We start from the raw sequence: 16,716 nt of genomic DNA, 5'->3' as shown, positions 1-16,716 counted from the left end.
AAGGAAAACAAACTGCAGCTGAAATCTGCTTCTCCTCCTGCTTTAAATATTTATGTCTGGACTATTGATGGACAGAACAAGAGAGCTAATGCATCCATAGACTGGGGAAGCACACCAGCAGGTTACTCTGCATCTCTGACAGGATCTTAAAATCGTGACATAATCCAGATTGCAAGGGCCATCAGGAGGATTCAGATCAAACCTACAATCCAAAGCATGGCCACTTACAACAGGATGCTCGGGGCTTGACCAGCCGACTTTTGGAAATTCCCAAGGCTGAGGATGTCACAGCTTCTCTGAGCACTTGCTCCAGTGTTTGACTGCCCTAATGGTAAAAATAATTTTCCTTTTATTTAATTAGATACATCATTCAGTTCTGCAGAGATTGGCTTTTCTGTATCCCACCATCAGGCAGGTGTAGACACCAATAAGTTTTTCCATCGGACTTCTCTGTTGTGAGGCTGAACAAGCCCAGCTCCTGCAGCCTCTTCTGGCATGTTGTGCTCTCAGCTGCCTGCTCAGTCTGGTATGTCAGTATCTTTCTTGCACTGGAGCCTCCAAAGCTCCATGCAGTTCTCCAGATGTGGTCTCACAAGTGCTGAATAGAGGGGACGAATAAATTTCCTTGATTTTCAGGTGTGATCCTGTAAGTAAAGCCCACTGTGCTGTTGGTTTCCTTTGCCTCAAGGGCACACTGCAATTCCCACCCCGGTCTTGTCTCTTTTTATTCTAAAGCTGTTCCCAACCCATCTACCTAGTCTGAATTGCTGTAAGGGTTAGTCTGCCTCAGAGGCAGGACTTTGCTGCATTTGCCCGAGTTCACGATGTACCTGGCAGACAATTTCTCCAGCATCCTGAGATCTGCCTTTCCAGGAAGTCCTGCCCCCGCTGTTGCAGCTGCCCAGCCCATGCCCCAGGAGAGCAGCTGACACACTCGAGTTATCACAAACCTGCCCAGACCCATGTTCAATGAAGTCCACACACTGCTGAAAGGGCACTCTGTTGTGTCCTCCAGGATGTTAATAAAGATGTTAGATGGCACTGGTCCCAGTACTGACTACCTAGAATGCCCCTGGAAATTGGCTGCCAGTTCAACTTTATCTGGACAGCTGGACTCCAAGGATGATCTGGTACACTCCTCACCCACTGCAGGTAGCTACCCAATCCAGATCAGTGATTTGACTATAGGCTGTTTTAAAAATAAATAAATTAAAAAAAAAACAACATAAGAATCCTTTTATTTTCAAAGTTTGATCAATCCATGAAAGAAAGAGCAGCACATTTTTTTTGCAAAGCCCAAATAACTGTACAGCTCATTCTGAAGACAGATTTTTCTCAACAAAAAGGAAGTGCCTGTTGAAGAGAAGGAACCAGGAAGGGAGCTGGGACCAAGTGTGGCCAGCATGGTTCTGCTGGCTGGTACCTTTAGAAACACACTACATCCTTTACTTCTCCTTCCAGTGTTCATATCCTTAAAATCACTGAACACCCAGGTGAGGATCCATCTAACTACAAAAGACATTTTAGCATCCCTGAGTGCTATGTCAGGGCTGCCCCGTATATTTCAATTTTCATTCACAGGACCTATGGAAGAAATGGAGCAAAACTTTCCAGGGGGGAATGCTGCCTGGCTGTATGAGCAGCCACCTTTTCACTTCAGAGGAAATCAGGTTCTCTTCCAGTGAGTTCCAGTCATCAAATTATTTTATTGTTACAATATCATGAAGCAATTTTTATTTTGTGCACGTCAAGGTGCTCAGAGTGTTAGTTTTCACAGTATAGAATGGATGTGACAGCATTTGTCATGGAAGCACTCAGCAGAGTATGTTTCAACTTCATTTAGTTGTGCTGTTTTATGAAGTTCTGCAGTAAAATGTGCCAGCAAATTATGTTAGTTTCTTTCTGGTGATTAACTAATCAGTCATATAATAAATAGCAGCTAACTACAAGAAAGAGATTTATTTGTCACAGATAAGAAGAATGTCAAACTTTTCCCATTTCATGTAAAAAGGCAGAGGAAAAAATACTTCTAAAATGACTTTGCAACGTGTGCTTTATTTTAAGTTATTACTGAATCAAAACTACAAGTATATCCTTTTAACATACCCTACCCACTCAATTATTTTTTTTTATCAGTTTTTTTTTTTAACATGGAAATAAACCTACATTGCAATTGTAAATTTTCATGCTGCAATGAGCCATTTGTTTCACTAATAACAGCAATTTAAAAAAAAGGGTATTTCTCAAGCTCATATATATGTCTATATTTGGGAACTTAAAAAAAAAACCCGTCTCAGATGTAAAAATGTGACTTGGAATATGTAAACATTTTTGTATACCTGAAACACTGGAAGAAGAATATCAGCTAACAGCAAAACAAGAGTTGCCTTAAATCATCGAAATGGGAAAAAGCATGTCATGGGGAGCAGAGAGAAGCACACACTACTCAGAGTCTTTAAAGGGTTATAAGAAATGAAGTAGCACATTAGGTCATTGATTTCACTTTCTTTTCTCATCCAATGGAAAGCAGTAATGCTGAAGAGAATGGCCCAGCAGAACACCCCATAATTCACCATATTATTCTAGCCATTAGTTAATCTTGACGAAGTGTCAAGTTTCAGTTGCTTTTTCTTTTTCCTGAGAAAAGTCATTGATGTTTGGTGGAAATATCTCCTGTGACTGTACAAATAAAATAAGGCATTTCAAGAGATTGTTACTTGTTTTCTTTTTGCTGACAGAGGCTTGTCCACAGTGTCCTTTGTACATCAAACCCTCTGCTTTTCTACAAATGGGTATGGCTAGAATGTCTTCAGTTCCCAGTGTGGCCCTGGGTGCTGGGTGTCCTGAAGGCTCGTCAGTGTCCCATTACTGTAGCTTGAAAGTCAGTGATGTACAACAGCATATTGCACAATCCAAACTGTGTGGCTCCAGAAAGGATTAAGAAGGTACACTGGAGTCATCTGTGGATTCACTCCTTTCGTTTCTCTCTAAGTTGTAATGGTAGTCTGGAAAATTAAATTAGCCAGACAAAGATGCAAACTTTTTGCTGATTAAATTACAAAGCAGTCCCCAGATTGTAGAGGAGTGGCACATTAAAAACAACAAATCATTCAACCTTCTTCACTGTTGATCCTTAATTTGAAAGGCAGCATGGATTCCTAAGGCCGTAGCTTCCAGGATTCCTTCAGTGAAAAATCATTGCTACCCAACTATAAAAGGCTTAGCTCTTAAGAGAATATTGTGCTTTTTTTCTTTTTCCTTTAAAATTCAGATTTAACCAACTTGATTTGCAGTGTGATGCCAAAGAGATCAATTAGTTTTTTCCCTAGTCCACTTGATCATAGTCTCTGGTGAGCGATACAGGAATATTAGCTTGGCGTACAGGTCTTCTTCTAGTTCCAGTTCTCCAGTCTCTCGCACTAGGAAAATGTCTGTACACAGCTTCAGGATTCGGTCTACATTGGGTAGCTCCTCAAACATGATGGAGTGGGAGATCCCACTGAAAAATTCGCGGACGAACTTCCCTATCACCAGGACAACTGAGGCATATAGTCCCATAATGCTGAAAAGAAAGAAAGGAAGAGTTCAAATTGCACCTTGTAAAAGAGCAGCCAAGTGTGAGGAAGCTCATCCATGGCTAACTGTAGTCTGTCAGTGGGCTGAAAGTCAATTTCTAATTAGGGTCATGTTTCTGCTGTGCCACAGGATGAAGGAAAATAAGATCTCTTCTCACACCTCACAAATCTGGAATCATAAACAGCTGAGGCTGCTGATTTAAATTCTTTGACCCCAGGTGCTGATGGTCACATGTCCTGCCTGCTACAGCTTGGAAGTCACAACTGGAAATCTGACAGCAGCTGAAGGCAAATAATCTGTCAGGTTTTATATCTTATATTTTTTATTAAGGTATATGTAAGTGGTGACAGACTAACATTTTCCCTGATAATCCCCCCTGATAATCTTTCTATGGGGACTTCTCCAAAATCCTACCAGAAGTGTGTATCTCCTGGGAATGCTTAGCCTCCTGCCTTCCTCTGTCTCTGGAGATATATTTCATAACTCTTTCACACCCAGGGTCCTGGCTACAAGACTGAGGAGGTCACGAAAACCAGGCAGAGTTTGGGCAGAACTTGACCTGCAGCTAAACTAACATATTTTGAGTTATTTCTCTTCTGTAGGAAATTGGTGTGAAGGGCGCTTCTGTTTTTATTCCAGTGGAGAGCAGTTATCAGGGGTAATACTAACCTTGCAAATATTAATCCTTCTGCAGATAATATTAATAGACATGGATATGAAAATCTCACAAAACCCCTGTTCAAAATGTTGTAATGCTCTAACACTACAATAACAACGAAAAATAACCGCCCAAATCAGCAGAGAAAGTCACCTCTACTTCTATCTTATGTACTTTATTTAACTTTATGTAAAGATTTCCTCTTACCCATAACCAGCCAAGAATCCAAGACTTGGTGGACTGACTTTATCACTGAATATGAAGAGTTCAAGACTCTCTTGAGGCGTTTTTTGTCTTTTTCCAAGCTGATTCAAAACCCACCATTCTTCAGATGCATTTTTGACAAGGGAAACTGTAATATTTTCCCACTTGCAGTCTATTGAAAAGAAGAAGTGTTAATATATATACAACAAGAATTGTAAAAATCAAAAACGTTGAGACAGATACTTCAAACATCTGCATTATAAAATGACTGAGCAATGCAGAAGCAAAATTCTTCTAACTCCTTTTTCCATTATTTCTGTATACAAAAGTATGAACACCCAGACTTCTGTGTTTTTTATTCTGCAAATCTTATCTGAATCTGCATTAAATATTTAAAATATTTCATATTACCTACATGCTCTTTTGGAAACTGTGAAATAATTTTGGTATTTTCAGGCCAAAATATCAATAGCTCCCATCACATCTGCATTTCAGGCCTACAGAAACACATTGAACCTGGAAGGGTAGCAGTTGACTTCTGCATCTCAAAGGGAAACTACCACCATAAATCATCTTTGTCTGATATAAAAGATATTATTCTTTTGTATCAAAAAAAGGGTTTTATGAATACTGATCACACAGACAGGAGATGAACTCTGGTCCTTCTGAGTGTACAGTAGCAGTGTATACATTAACTTCCTTCCAAAGAAACTCAGATTAGGGAGCTGACCAATGACAGTGAAGCACTCAAAACTTAATTCTACTCACAGAGCTGGGTTCAGCCTCAAGAATTATTTTTCTTGATGAACCTTGACAAGAACATAGTACATAGCACTACTACTATTACATTCAAGCTCCAAATTTAGCCTCTGTTGACAAAATTGCTCTTAGATAAAGACTTGTTCCTACTATTCCAACCCAACAGGTTTTTCACACATATGTGTGTGCATGGCTATTCTCTATGTCTGTGAGTACCTGTATGGATTCTGAATTTCAACTGAGTTATTTAAAGTGGATTCTTTGTAGCCAATAAGGAAGGAATAGCTTAAAAAACATTAAAATAATGCAGTGTCATTATTTAAGCTGAGGAGCTGCATTTGCAGACATGCAAAACTACTGACTGTTCACAGTAAGGCAGCAGGGAGATGTGGAGAAGTGAAACTTGCAATCATTTACACATAAAACAAAGGAAAAGTGTTCCTAAAGCAGACTGGAAGGAGATGGACTTCATCCTTGGAGTCCTTACTATTAAATCCAAAGCTAAAATACATGGAGATGCATTTTCTGCCTTATACTGTATTACCTTATCTCTTCTCAAGGCTGCAGACACCAAGTAGAAACCATTTTAAGTGCATTTAAGACTGCGGTGCCACATAGCAGCTGTGAATGTACAAGTGTGAGTGCTGCCTTGCATTTCTTTAAAGCATACTCTGGTTTCCATGGTCTGGAGACATACCTTTCAATAGCTGCTTTATGGGTTTTGCCAGAGAATCACTAGGAGCCTTGATGTAGTATGGATATACTTCCTCTAATGTTCTGGAAAAAAATGAGAGATCAAATATTTCATATTTTTATACCTCTAAAATAATTTAAAATACCTATCAGTGCTATACACAGTTCCCAGTAATTCTTAAGTTATGACTTTATAGTGTTCCAACATCACATCTGAAAATTAACTGGATTTTTCACCTATGTTTTTTTCAGAACTTCAGCAGAGAGTTCCATCCATAATGTCACCATTCACACACCATGAATTCCACATAGCTGGGGCACGTGTGTTTGCATGGAATGCAGACTTTATATTTCGTTTCCCTTTTAAAAAAAGCTGCTTTTATAGTCAGCAATAAAGTATATAATAAAATATAATTGCCAGTAGTAAACAAGCTAGAAAAATATGTTGTGACCACAGCTATTATTTCAGAATTGCAAGGTGTTTCAATAATAACACCTGAAAAGAATGAGAGTTTTTGCCAGAATTTTTCATTGGGAAGTATTTTCACAGCTTTTAGGAGGATTTCAAACTTCTAAAGAAAGGTGTTTGTAAAAGTTCTTCCACTGAACTCAAAATCAAATCATCTTGAGTGGGAATAAATTATCAGCATCTAGAAGGAGACATATTTCATTAAAAGCAGAAACATTTTCCTCAAATGACTGAAAAATTCCAGGGAAGAGGAGCTCCCAGATAAATCCTGTGATGGCTACATTGCATACACCAGGCTGAGGAAGAACACGGGTGGCTAATTGAAAATCCCTTCTGATCACTCCAGCAGGTCCAAGAAAAAGTAAGAGCTCAGCAGCTAAATTGTCCCAGCAGAGATGTGGCTGAAAGCCCCCTGAAGATGTATCTGAATGGCTAGTAGCTATCACCATTTTTCCTTTATGACCAAGTAAAAAAAAAAACCCTTAAATCTACAAAAATACTGCAAGACAGGCAAATGCAGCTATATTGCCTATGTTACTGCTTGCCTTTTGCAAAGAGAGAATTATGAATGAATTACTTCTTCCCACAAATGAGAAAAAATTACCCTCTGTGGTCCCACATCACCTCAGGAAATATTGCTGTAACTTCACACAGCAGAAAAGAGGTAACAAGTATTTTTTAACTGCAATGATCACACGTGCAATAGCAGTCTGTTTGGATGTACGAGTGTGTGTGGGTGCAGAAAAACAGCTGTGCACAGAAAAAGCAATTCTAATTTCTACCTACTAACAGATAAGAACTTCTCAGAGTTTTGACAGTCCCAGTTGGTCCCAGCTTAAACTTTTCAACTCTTTTGGCCACAAATCAGATCAAGTGGCCTTCAGGGATGATGTGTTGGCTTAGCAGTACTTAGAAACTACTGCTGTAAAGTAATCCCCAGTGAGAAGGTGGAAGAGGAAGAGCCAGATTCTCTTCAGATCTAAAAGGAGTCACCACTGCAGTTAATGCACCAAGCTATATCTGTAGAATAATGTTTGACATTTGTATGAAGTGCATGCCCTGTGAATTTCCATCACAGGAAAAGATCTGATGTCAGAAACAACTGCAGATGTTACCCTTTGACCGCAGTGATTTGACACTTCCTTGCCAATCTAGTGCTATTCAAGAGTAACAATGTGAAATACAGTCTGGATAGTTATTTAGAGAAAAAAAAAAATCTTCAATACAACATCCTCAGATCAAGCTGAACTGCTGTAACTCAAAGGTGAGTTGAACTAAGAATATACTGAACTTGTGCTCATCCAATAAATCAAAGAAAAGTTACTAATAGCTTCACCATGCCTGTTGTTGATGATCCTGTGTTCAGGGTCCTCTCAGCCTGCATTTATAATAGGAAACAAGTTTTCACATTTAATATTACTATTACTTGGCTTCAGTGCTATTGGCGTCTGTTATTAGAGGGGAATGGATGGGCAGACAAATGAAACATTTGCACAAGCTCGACCACCTTAGGAAATCAGGCTTCAAAGGGGAAAGTTTGCATATAAATAGAAAAAGAAAACAACTTACACCTTTTCCGGTTGATTTTCAGCCATCATTGTAGCAATATCTCTTCTGGTATGGTTTTTTAGTGGGAAGGTAAGTTTATCTGATGCTATTTCAGCCTTGGCACCAAGGGAGAGATTCCTGTTGTTAAGTAAAGGGGAAAACACATTGACAACCTACAACGAGAGCAGAACCTAAGCTGGGTGAGGCAGCTGCTGGGGGCTGCAGAGAAGCACCCACGGCAGACGATGTGCAAGGGCAGGGAGCCTGTATGCTGCCTCTGTGACACAACAGGCCCACCTTGCTGCTGCCTGCGGCCTCCTGGCCTCGATGAAAGGCAGCAGTCAAGCAGAAGGTCACTGTGGTAAGTCTGTAACATTTTCAGTCATTCGTGTTCACAGCGTATCCCACAAGATACAATTTGAGGTGAAAGATGTCTCTTTGCACTAGTGTATGAATGCTTGTAGCCATGAAAGCGTACGGGCAAACTGAGGAGCAGTACCAAAAATTAAAGGAGGCTCAGAAATGATGGAGTGATGTAATTCACTAGCTAATAGCCTGTGCTTCCAGGACAATAAGGAAAATAAGGGGGCAGGGGGGTGGGATGTCAAATACAGTTGAATTAAGTGTGCAGATCCATTACAAGCCTATTTCTGACTGTGGAAGAACGGACCCAGCATGTTCAGAGCTCCCACAGCAATTCAGCTGACCTGCTTCTTGTGCACAGTCTTACAATAAACCAGCTTCTACTTCCAAGGAAACATGTAAATAAGGAGGGTACAAAGGAACTTGGATTCCATGGAGTGATGACTTAACTCCAATTTAATCCAGTAATCTACAGGAACCCCATGTGGCAGACAGTAGCCAGAAAATGACCTTGATGACTGGGTGTGCTCTAGCCTGAGTGCAACAAATTTATAGTCCAGGCTATCTCTTTCAAGAACTTCACTGTAAAGTTAGTTCACTGGGGCCAAAGAAAGCTCACATGAGCAAAGGTCTCAACAATGGATCTGTGCCATTGTTATGGTATTTGCACATAAAAATTGTTTGTGTCACTTCCAGACTCCCTTAGTAAGAGGACAAAGAACTTCTGTTTGTATTTCCTCATAGGTTTTCTGCCTTAACTGAGTCAAAGGGAATACATTTTCCATAAATGTTAGCAAGGTTGTTAAGGACAGTTCATTGGAACATCCCCTCCCCCTAAAACTGGCTAAAAAATTCTTATTTTTTCTTTTCTTCCTTCCTGTCAAGTCCCATTGAAAGTTCCACCTGGACATTTTAAATAATCTATTCAGTAGTGGCTCCACCTCTTTATTTTTTGAGAACTGCAGGAAATTTTTTACAGGTAACAAAACTGACTTCTCTCTGTCTCTCTCTACCCTACTCTCATTTTTGCTTTGCCATACAATAGAATTTGCTAAAAAATGAAATCAAAAATGCAATGGGGAACTATTCTACTGAACTAATGCTTTGCAAATGATCCATCCACCTCATAATAGCTTTGTTTAATTACCTCTGAATGGTCCATGAAATAACTAAAGTGAAATCAGCATCAAAGTCTCGAAGTCCCTGTATCATTTTATTTCTACTGGGAGGGCTGATGGTCCATAAAGAGTTTGAATTTCCCTCCAGGTCTGCTCGAGTTATATCTTCTCTTGCATAGCCCTCTAGAAACTGCAAGGCAGCCTGTAGGTGGAGAAAAAGAAAATTTCAGTGCAGTGATATTCACAAGACACAGAACCACATTTCCCAGTCAGACAGATTTGTAAATGTTTGATAAATTTTAAGTGCAGTGTTGTTCACTGATTGTTTTCCTCAGGTACTAAATGAGGCTTGAGATAGGAAGAGGAATCAACACAATATAGCCAAGCTAAAAAAGGAAAACAAAAATGGCCTCGTTGTTTGATGGCCATGTTGGCTAAAGTGAGTCTGAAAGTTCATGAAACAAACTCTGTAGAGGCTGTTTAAACTTGAGTTAAAATTTTACTCTGCCTTTTGTTAAGCATCTTTCTGCATAGAAAAGTGTCTACAAAGGATGAACCAAAAGAACCTTGTAACTTACAAATGCATCTAGGTTACAATATCAGTGCTATTATACATGGGCTATGTGGTAGGATCTCATATCAAATTCTAATATCAAATTCTTTTGATATTAGCAAACACTTCTTTTAAAGTTATATCTCATCAAATGTTGGTTACATTAGCAACACAACAGCTTCTACTAATCACTAGTCCTTTTCCTGTAGAAACTTGTGGAAACTGGGCATGCTGCTCCATGAAACACTGAGACTATGCTTAAATGCTTTTTTCTGACATTTTAATGTCAAAACATTTCTAGGTTAGGCACACTTTCTTTTGACAGCACCACCATTCCTCACTGGAAGGTGAAAGATGTGTGCTCTAGAAAGGAGCATGTGGCTTAAAAGTGCATAAGACATTGTTTTGTCCCCACAGCACCTTTTCTTTGGCAGTACACAAACAGCATCACATCTCCTGAAGGTTTGTGTCATTTAGAGGGGAGGGTTTCATTCAGACAACAGGACAATTAGGGTTTCTGCCTTCCAGGATTTTGTGCAAAGATGTCTGCATTAACGGTAGCTTGTCTCACCATAACCCAGCACTGTCCTGACAAATGATGTGTCTGAACTTTTTTTCATGCAAATTCTCTTTATAGAAATATCTTCCAGTTGATGACCGCACTGATGACCACTTACAGCTACACAAACAAAACTCACAAAAGGCCTCCATGGAAACATGCACACATTTTTAAGTAATGAGGTACTTTTCACTTACAGTGTTACCCCTATAGCTTCTCAGAAATTCATTGAACTCATTCGGATCCAAACTTTTGAGCTGATTCTGCTGAGCACTCATGGTAAAAATAGGCTGGGAAACAAAAGAACACATGCTTATCACATTTACTTCACATTGGCTGCTACATACACAGTCCAGCATCCTGTGCATCACAGTCCAAGACAATTATGGCACTCAATTCAACAAGACAATGTTATAATCTCCTTCCTCTGAGATGCAAACTGCCTACGATTACCTTACATTTACCATGTGGACCTGTAGGATAATTGATTCAGTTTCCACTGCCAGTAGAGGCTGGTTTTGACTTGAAAATGAGGATAATATTTTATATCAGTGATAAACTAACATATTTTTAAACCCAAAAGGAGTCATTTATGGAAGCTTGCCAGGTACCTTGCATAAAGCAGGAGAGTTCAATTCAATGGAAGGAAGAAGAAATGGCACAAGGAAATATAATGCAAAAAACAGTTTGATTTTAGTGTTTCTTTTTTACCTGATAACCTCCTAGAGTTATTGTGATTGATACATCTAGAGGCTTGTTGGTGATGCCTGCAACAGATTTGATTAAAGACATGAAGAGCAGTGGGAACCAGACAATACAAATCAGCAAGACGATAATCATGCCACCCATTCCATACTTCACAACTTTCTTTTTCTTCTGGCCTCTTGGCTGGGGGTATCTCTGCAAAAGCAAAGAGCAGTATGGTAACATCTCTTCTATCAAAGGTACACTTCGTATGATTTGATGGGTGAATATATAATGATCTTAAGGCGTCCCATCTCTTGTGGTAATTTGCTGCCCCATGTCAGGACAGCTGCTTTGAGATTTTTTTAGCCAAATGTACACAGACACCCAGTTTCTGATGGCAACAGAGAGAAGTGACAAGTGAACACAAAATGTGTGTCCAGTGTGAAAAATATTATAAACCTCTGTGATTTTGATTCTTCACAACCATAAAAAGAGAAGAATTTAGGTAGGATAATTTGATTTTTTTGTTAAGGTGCTAGCATGAACTCACAAGAACAAAATATAAAATAATAGCAGAAACAGTAATACAATAATTTGTTCCAAAACTGCTGTCAGGAGGGACCCACTTTCTTGTATTTGCACTTCTGAAAAGTTCTATCACAAAACTCCTTAAGACAGACTTCCTCTTATAGGTCTTGAAATGCTGAAAACTGTATATTGTGGTGGATAGGGGGAGTAGGAAAACTGTTTGCCAGCAACTGACATATACAATCAATAAAATTTCTGATAATGCACTACCTCCACATTAATTTCACACCTCACTTACAGTATTTCTAAGAGTTCATAGGCTTGATCCAATCTGTTTCTAGTGAATTCCACACCGACTCCAATTAACTAATGTTAAAAATGTTGTTGCTCTTCCTAAAATCTGGGTACTGCTGATGTAACATCCTTCTTTTTTCTAGCTTCTGAGGACAAAAGTGACTGCTTTTCTTCTCTCTTCAAAGCAGATCATATGGCATGTCTGTTCTGCCTTGCCCATAATTCCTGTCCTCTGCTATTTGCCTCACGACTGAATACTCTTAATACTCTCCCCATCCTGTAAAATGTTTTACTTTCACTGTAATTTATTTTGGTGTAATTCTCTTACAGGGTTTAACTTCACCGTGTTTAGTAGTCTGTCCTTCATGCATTGCATACCACATGTGCAAAATAAATATGCACTGTACTGCACTGCACCTCAAACACCCCAGGAATATGGCTTTCAGGAAGTTGCTCTTGCTTTGCAACATGAATCTATAAAGCCCTATTAGAATATTACATTTGTAATATAATGCTATATTTAAAACCAAATATTTACTTTTCAGAAGCAGTGTTTCAAGCCATTTGTCTCATGCTACAGAATAGTATTTTCATTAAAATACCATATAAAGATCAGCAGGGGTATTATTATTATTATTGTTGTTGTTATTATTGTTATTATTGTTATTATTATCATCATCATCATTATTATTATTAGCCTGGAGGATATTAGTTCAGGCACTTCTAATGATGTTATAGAACATCTCAGAGAGACTCTAGCAGTCCAAATACTTAGGCATTCCTCTCAGTGAGAGAGAGAGGGAACCAAAGTACCTTCAACAATACTCATAAAGTTGTGACACAGTTATTTTTCCGTATGGCATTAGAACATACATGCCAGCTCAGACATGGAAATCTTCCCATGTCAGATCTCTGCTACGCATAATGTGAGCTAAAAAAATGCGGTAAGACAGAGTCAAAGTAGAGCTGGGTTATTACCTCCCCAACTCCTGAAGTTCTTCAGAACTCCTTCCACTCATGGCAGAAGTGGGAGTCATAGAGAAAAAGCCTATATGCATGATTTTTGTGCACTGTAGCTCTGAGTTAATCTACGTGATATACTTAGAAAGCAATTGCCATTAAGAGACAGGATTATAATAAAAGTAGAAATACGTCAGTAACACTTAAAAGTAAATCCACTTCAATACAGATGTAGAATTTCTGAGTGGTTTGGTCACTCTTAAAATAATGTTTAATTTCTTTTTCAAATTGGCAAAATGAAAAAGCATATGGTTGCAATCTTTATAGCAGTTACAAAGAATCCAGAATTTGCAAGTTTAATTTGAACTGAAGCTTAAATGATTTAAAGAGACTGAAATTTCCGTGAGACAAATGGTGGGTTTATCTGGCCTGTAGTTCAGTTCTGGATGTGCAGGGACTCTCCTGAGATAAAGGAGCCAGCTGAGCTCCCTCTGCAGTTACATGAACCTGGTGTCCCTGCGACCTGCACTGTGGGACATGAGCTCTTCCTTCTACTGACCATTCTCCTCAGCCACAGCTTCCCTGCCACTCCAGGTTACTCATTTAGTTGTGTGTGACTGTGTGAATACCAGGACTTCCAACCCCAGCCTTGAAACCCAGGCATGCAATTAAGCCAGCAGGCACGTGCTTCTGGAGTTCACGTTAATGGTGGAAAAATCAGCTGGGCACAAAAGAGAAGCCGTTTGAAGTTTCATTTGTGGCAGCTGCCAACTAATGTAAAGTACCCAACAGTCTGGATATTTCTGAACACAAGTGCCAGGCATATCTTCCAACAAACTTTTTGTGGTGGATTCCTCAATTATTTAGGGACTCATTATTTCTCTTCCCTTCTGCATGGGGGAGAGAAGGTCTGAATCATGCATATGGGGTTTCCTTACTTTTTCTGACTCTCGCCAACACTTCAGGATGAATATATGAGCATAGATATCTTCAACACAGATCCAGCTGGAAAGACTGAGAGTGGTATCAGTCCAAACCCAGTCCATTACCGCTCTCAGCTCAGTCAAAAATGGAACCAGGCGGAACCTGAAGGGAGACCACAGCAGATAACTTGTCAGGAACAGAGGGATCACATCAAACAAGAACAGCAAGTGTGTATATGACAAGAGGGAGAATTAAGACAACATGAAAAGAGCTTAATTGGGGATCCGGTGAATACACACTTCCTGAATACAATCACCTCCTGAAACCGCCATAGCTTGTGTTACTCTAGATCTTCTTGCCAGGCCATAAATATGCTTATGCATCATTATGTCCATAATTGTGATTGAGCCTCTGATGGAATAGTTCAAGATTTCCTAGGTTCCTCTGACCTGGGAGAGGAGTGCATGTTTTCTGCAGGATGGTGGGATTAATTTTATACCTCCTTACACCAAGTGTTGCACGGCATCTTTGCAGTAGGTGGGCAACCCTCTGCTGCATATGGCACTGGGCTTTGTGACTCAGGATTAAACAGCAGAAGAAGGTGGAAATCAACAAGAAATCAACAGGCAATGAGCAGCTGTTCAAAGCGCATCATTCCCTTTCCTAGCCCCACACTTTAAAGAGTATTTCACGTGGGGAAAGCTTTCTTCTGTAACTTTTCATTGGAATGCAAGAAGCCCTATCTGCAAATACTGTGAAAAGGCTGAAGTGATTAAATTTTTTTCTGTGAATTACACACATGCTTCAAAGTGGCTTAATCACAAGGCCACTGTAACAGTGTAAATGGAGGATGTGCTCTGCTTGTGTAAACCCACCTTTCACTCTGAGGTAATGCTGTTCCTGTTCCTTGCCTGATACCGTGAACTACTGAGGAGTTTGAAATGTGCAACACTTCTCAAAGCAAACATATTTTTTGAGCTTATTTTTAAGTTTCTGTTTCTCATGTGTGTTGTCTTTCACTCCTTTCCTTTCACCTGCTGAGGTATAGCAGGTAGACCTGCTCCAAAGGTCTCAATTTAGTCCTACTTTTTAGGACTGCAGAACTAATAATATTACCTGTTTTCTAGCACAATGTGTAGCCCCTATTTCTGTTCACAAAGGTGACTTCTTAGAAGTGTTAAAAATGTCTGTTTCATAGGGGACTGGACGGCTGACTGGTATATCAGGCTTTTGGCTTCAGATTGAGATGGAATTTTATGAAGTTTGCCTTCCAGAAATAGATTTTTCTTTTTCTTGTGGACTACAGGGGACATATGGCACATACAGAGTGTGCTGTGCAAAATTTACTGTCTTATTTCCAGCAGTCTGTGAGGAAAAGTAATGAATAAGTCCAGCATTTCACTATAGCAGATCCTTATTGCACAAAAGAAAGAAGAAAGGAAGTAAGGCTGTGCTTACCCTTGAAATAAGAACAGGTTGACATAGTTATAACTTTTTGTGAGGAAGTTGCCAAGAACACGAGTTGGATATCCACAGCGTATCTGATAAGCTGATAAGCCAAAATAAACACATTTCACAAAATACCAGAGCTGGGCAACTGTGTTCTGGCTAAATTTCCTGTAAAGGAAAAGATAAAGGAAAATTATGAGCTTTGTATCTGTGTATGACCAAATTAGTTTGTGATGTTTTTCTGCTCCTGGCAGTTTCCCCTTCCTGAGGTCCTGTGAAAAGGCCTTTGTTTCTGACCCCATGGCAGGGTTAAAAGAATATTGGAAAGACACTGAATGAAAAAGTCTAAAACCAGCATCCATTGCCACTTCAGGGTCACAAGGGAGAGACTGGGCATGGGCTCCCCAAAGAGTGAAGGCCTTGGGCAGTGCCCTCTCCTTCTGCATGCCAAAGGTCCTTTGCTGCCCAGCACAGACCAGTCTTCCTCAGCCCCCATGATGGCTCAACCCTCTGTGAGTCCTGGGTAGGGGCTCAATCAAGGCAGCTTCAGTGTTTACTTGTGTTCATGGCAGCACCTCATACAGGAATTGAAGATGGAGTGACCTCTGAAAATATTTTCTGCCCTTCCCTGCTTGACTCAAGTCTTATTCCAACAAATAGTTCAGACAGCTCTTCACTTTCTCTTCTCCGGACTGAACTGACCCTCAGCCTCTCCTCACATGTGCCATTCTGGCTGTTATTCAATAGCACAGTGGATCTGCAGCAGATGCCTCATGATGGACAGCATTTGCCAGCCAGCCATAACCCAATATTTTCAATTAAATCCCACAGAAGTATTTTAATTAAGAAATTTGCAGGGGGCTCTAATCTCCCTTAGAAGGAATACAGGATGTTTCAGATGCAGATTTGATATTAACAACTTGATATAGATTTCCCAAAAGCACAAAGTCAAAATGATTTTATTTCCTAAAAATTCTCAAATTGCAGTAGATAAGAGATCCATTTGAAAAATATTTTTTTTTTACAAATTTGTGCACAATTGCTACTTCACTTTCTGTTTGAGAGGAAGTGAGACTTTTCAGTCTTCTTTTACACTATAAACCTATTTATTTTTTCCCAGGAAAATAACTTGACTGTTAATGAAGTGTAAGGTGCCCAGGTGATACATTCAATTTCCATGGACAGTCAATGGAGTGAGGGAAATACTTCAAAGCAACTTAATGTGAGAAGAGCGGAATTAGCCAAACACTAGGGAGGGAACCTTAACACCTCTGCACTGCAGACTGCAGTGGTCAGTACCCTGAGCCATGAAATGAAAGATGTTAGATTTGGGAGTGAGCCTAGCAGGTATGTGACACAACATTTTATGCAGTG

At 39.7% G+C, this 16,716-nt stretch overlaps 1 protein-coding gene across 1 annotated transcript in view; it reads right to left on the bottom strand.

Moving 5' to 3' along the window:
* Positions 1-1,627: 1,627 nt before the first annotated feature.
* The window catches only part of PIEZO2 (piezo type mechanosensitive ion channel component 2), a 288,279-nt gene continuing 273,190 nt past the window's right edge, over positions 1,628-16,716 (bottom strand). Inside the window, exons 47-55 of the mRNA XM_041399290.1 lie at positions 15,352-15,510; positions 13,908-14,055; positions 11,212-11,400; positions 10,698-10,790; positions 9,418-9,590; positions 7,929-8,045; positions 5,895-5,974; positions 4,442-4,610; positions 1,628-3,562 (exon numbers count right to left, since the gene is read on the bottom strand). Coding sequence (XP_041255224.1) covers positions 3,310-3,562; positions 4,442-4,610; positions 5,895-5,974; positions 7,929-8,045; positions 9,418-9,590; positions 10,698-10,790; positions 11,212-11,400; positions 13,908-14,055; positions 15,352-15,510 — 1,381 coding nt within the window. The 3' untranslated portion in view covers positions 1,628-3,309. The remainder of the gene's footprint in view (positions 3,563-4,441; positions 4,611-5,894; positions 5,975-7,928; positions 8,046-9,417; positions 9,591-10,697; positions 10,791-11,211; positions 11,401-13,907; positions 14,056-15,351; positions 15,511-16,716) is intronic.

The sequence above is a fragment of the Onychostruthus taczanowskii genome, unplaced genomic scaffold (genome assembly GCF_017590055.1).
Source record: "Onychostruthus taczanowskii isolate IOZ18803 unplaced genomic scaffold, ASM1759005v1 scaffold16, whole genome shotgun sequence".
NCBI classification, from domain to species: Eukaryota; Metazoa; Chordata; class Aves; order Passeriformes; family Passeridae; genus Onychostruthus; species Onychostruthus taczanowskii.
This window is presented reverse-complemented; position numbering and strand designations above follow the sequence as displayed.